Source organism: Rhinopithecus bieti, unplaced genomic scaffold (assembly GCF_001698545.2).
Source record: "Rhinopithecus bieti isolate Rb0 unplaced genomic scaffold, ASM169854v2 scaffold_6063, whole genome shotgun sequence".
Taxonomy (NCBI): Eukaryota; Metazoa; Chordata; class Mammalia; order Primates; family Cercopithecidae; genus Rhinopithecus; species Rhinopithecus bieti.
Genome location: NW_016805186.1, coordinates 859,475 through 863,023, shown reverse-complemented (window position 1 = coordinate 863,023; position 3,549 = coordinate 859,475). Strand labels below are relative to the sequence as shown.

Below are 3,549 nucleotides of genomic sequence, written 5' to 3'. Positions count from 1 at the left end.
ACTCCAGCCTGGGCAGCAGAGCAAGACTCCGTCTCAAAAAAATAAAATAAATAAATAAATAAATAAATAAATAAATAAATAAATAAAAGTTCTTGGTCAGTTGTTTTGCCCATTTCTCAATTGGGTTGCCCATCTTTTCCCACAATGACTTGCAGAATTTCTTTACATTTTCAGGAAGCATACCCTTTCTAAGTTACATGCATATTACGGTAGTTGGTGCTTGTCTTTTTACCATATGAATGATATATTTTATTAACAAATTTCTTACTTTTAATGGAATCAACTTTATTAATCATTTTCTTTTAACTGCTACTTTTTGTGCCTTTAGACTTTCTAAGAAAAGTCTTGCAGTATTCAGGTGTTCACCCTTAAAGTGATGGAGTCTAACCCCTCCTACAGAATTATGTCTACTACTGCTCAGTAACTCACTTGGGTGACTCTGGTTTGAGAATTCTTCCTCTGAGAACCAAGGCTCTTCTCCTTGCTCCAACTTGAAGATAACCTCTGGTTTGAAATGGCAGTACCCTGTAAATAAAGAACAATAGAGGACTTAGACCAGATATATGAGATTTTAGTCTCCAAAAGTGGAAGAAAATACAGCTTCGGAAGCAGTGTCCTGAAAGTGCTCCTTTGCATTTATCACTGGGAGTTGACAACATATTTCTAGTCCTCGACAGGGCATAGTTACTTTGGAATCCTGAATGAAAAGCCTAAGTAACATTAAACTCTAAGTATATTGTTCACATGTATTGGCACTTAAAAAAGAAATACATTCTATATGGAGTTACAAGGGTAAGTTATGTTTACATGCTTACCCACTGAGACGAGGTTGCTGTAGTTCTCCAGCATCACATCTCTGTACAGATTCTTCTGAACAGGGGCCATTTGCTGCCACTCCTCCTGGGTGAATTCTATAGTCACGTCCTTGAATGACACTGACGCCTGTAACAGCACATTTCTATTCAATCTGAAGGGTTCAGAATTAGATGATGTGCAAAATACCCATGAAAACAATTCTTATCATATTTAACTCTAAAAAGCTTGAACGAATATAAAGGATGCCTATTTTGAATCTAATTTTATCTTATACTTTGAAGGTATTAAATTGGTAAAAGTTTTTATAGGAGAGGTGCAGTGGCTCATGCCTGTAATCCCAGCACTTTGGGAGGCCAAGGTGGGAGGACTGCTTGAGTCCAGGAGTTCAAGACCAGACTGGGCAACACAACAAGGCCCTGTCTCTACAAAAAACTTAAAAAATTAGCCAGGTATGGTGGCATGTGCCTGTAGTCCCAGATATTTGGGAGGCTGAGGCAGGAGGATTGCTTGAGCCCAGGAGGCTGAGGCTGCAGTGAGCCATGATCACACCACTGTATACCAGTCTTGGTGACAGAGCAAGACCTTGTCTCAAAGAAAATGTTTATAAATGATCTGTATATATTTATGAGTTATACACATATACTATAAATAGATACATTAGTAAAGCTTTTAATTCTCATTTTTGTAGCCAAAAAATGTAAATGAACTTCCTACAATTTTTATTCCATTCCAACAGACTACCCTGGGCATACATCAGGGCAGGAGTCAGCAAATTATGGCCTTTGGGCCAAATCTGGCTTGCCAGTTTTTTGTGCATGTGTGGTAGAGACAGGGTCTTGCTATGTTGCCTAGGCTAATCTTGAACTCCTGGCCTCAAGTGATCCTCCCACCTTGGCCTCCAAAAGGTCTGGGATTATAAGTGTGAGTCACTGTACCTGGCCACTTGCCACTTTTAAAGTCAGTTGGCACACAGGCACACCCAATCATGTTGCATTGTTTATGGCTGTTTTTGTGCTGAAATAGCACTGAGAAATTCCATCAGAGACCTTACGATTGTCAAAACTGAAAATATTTATTACTTGCCTTTATAAAAAAAAATTACCAACCTCTGGACTAACTAATCATATTAAATTAAAGAAAGTATAATACAACAACAAAGGAAACATATTTTATATATATAGGAATTATGTAGATGGAAAATAAAAGGATGGAAAAAGATATACCATATAATCAAAACCAAAAGATAGTTGACACGACTGCATTATTATCATACACAGATTTTAAGGTAAGAAAGAGGTATAAAAAATGAGTAACGGGCTGGGTGTGGTGACTCATGCCTGTAATCCTAGCACTTTGGGAGGCCGAAGCAGGTGGATCTTGAGGTCAGGAGTTCGAGACCAGCCTGACCAACATAGTGAAACCCTGTCTCTATTAAAAATACAAAAGTTAGCTGGGCGTGGTGGTGAGTGCCTGTAATCCCAGCTAGTCAGGAGGCTGAGGCAGGAGAATCATTTGGACCTGGGAAGTGGAGGTTGCAGAGGGCTGAGATTGCTCCACCGCACTCTAGCCTGGGTGACAGAGTGAGATTCTTGTCTCAAAACAACAACAACAACAACAAAACTGAGTAACAATTTGTAATGATAAAACAGTCCTTTCAATAGAAGATACAACAAATGGAAATTGCTATGCACCTGGCAAACATAGCTTCCAAATAGCATTTCTCATTATTCGCAGATTACGTATTTGTAAATTCACATACCGAAATTATTTGCAACCTCAAAATCAACGCTTGCAGTTATTTTGCAGTCATTTGTGCATATGTACAGGGAGGTAAAAAATTTGAATTGCCTGACATACGTGTTCCCAGATGAGGCTGAACAAGGTGATCTGCTTTCTTGTTTCGGCTCTGATAATGTAAATACATGTCCATTTCTCAGTCTATTTAGTGCCATATTTACTGCATTTTTGTGCTTTTTCTTGACAATTTCACTTCTTTTTTTTTTTTTTTTTTGAGATGGAGTCTCACTCTGTTGCCAGGCTGGAGTGCAGTGATGCGATCTTGGCTCACTGCAACCTCCGCCTGCCAGGTTCAAGAAATTCTCCTGCCTCAGCCTCCCAAGTAGCTGGGACTACAGGCACGTGCCACCATACCCAGGTAATTTTTTAAATTTTTAGTAGAGATGGGGTTTCACCATGTTGGCCAGGATGGTCTTGATCTCCTGCCCTTGTGATCCGCCCACCTCAGCCTCCCAAAGTGCTGGGATTACAGATGTGAGCCACCGCGCCCAGCCAATGATTTCACTTTTTAAATGGCCCATATGTATAGCAGTTACGTGCTGTCTAGTGTGCCTCTGTGCAAGACGCCTGTGGTACGTCTCATGGAGAAAACATCTATGTTAGACACGATTCATTCAGGCATTAGGTATGGTGTTGGCCATTAGTTCCATCTTTATAAATCAACAATATTAAATAAGGTGTCTTTATGCAGAAAGACACACAAAAAGATTATGTCCTGACTGGTTGACAAAAATGTGACCAGAGGCTTAACCCTGTATTTCTCCTCTGAGCAATGGTTCAGTATTTATTAGTTCAGTGTTTGTAGTGACTTTTTGGAACATTACTACTGAGAATAATGAGAACTGACCGTATATAAACAAAAGATGACAGAAATGAGATACCAATCTACAATTTTAATTAGTGATTTTTTTTTTTTTTTTTTTTTTTTTTTTTTTT

At 39.0% G+C, this 3,549-nt stretch overlaps 1 protein-coding gene across 7 annotated transcripts in view; it reads right to left on the bottom strand.

Moving 5' to 3' along the window:
* Positions 1-3,549, bottom strand: part of ZNF510 (zinc finger protein 510) — a 27,366-nt gene that overhangs the window by 10,935 nt on the left and 12,882 nt on the right. For all 7 annotated transcript variants that reach the window (XM_017871477.1, XM_017871478.1, XM_017871481.1 and 4 more), the window contains 2 exons: positions 816-942; positions 430-525 (listed from right to left, as the gene is read on the bottom strand). In XM_017871477.1, coding sequence (XP_017726966.1) covers positions 430-525; positions 816-942 — 223 coding nt within the window. The remainder of the gene's footprint in view (positions 1-429; positions 526-815; positions 943-3,549) is intronic.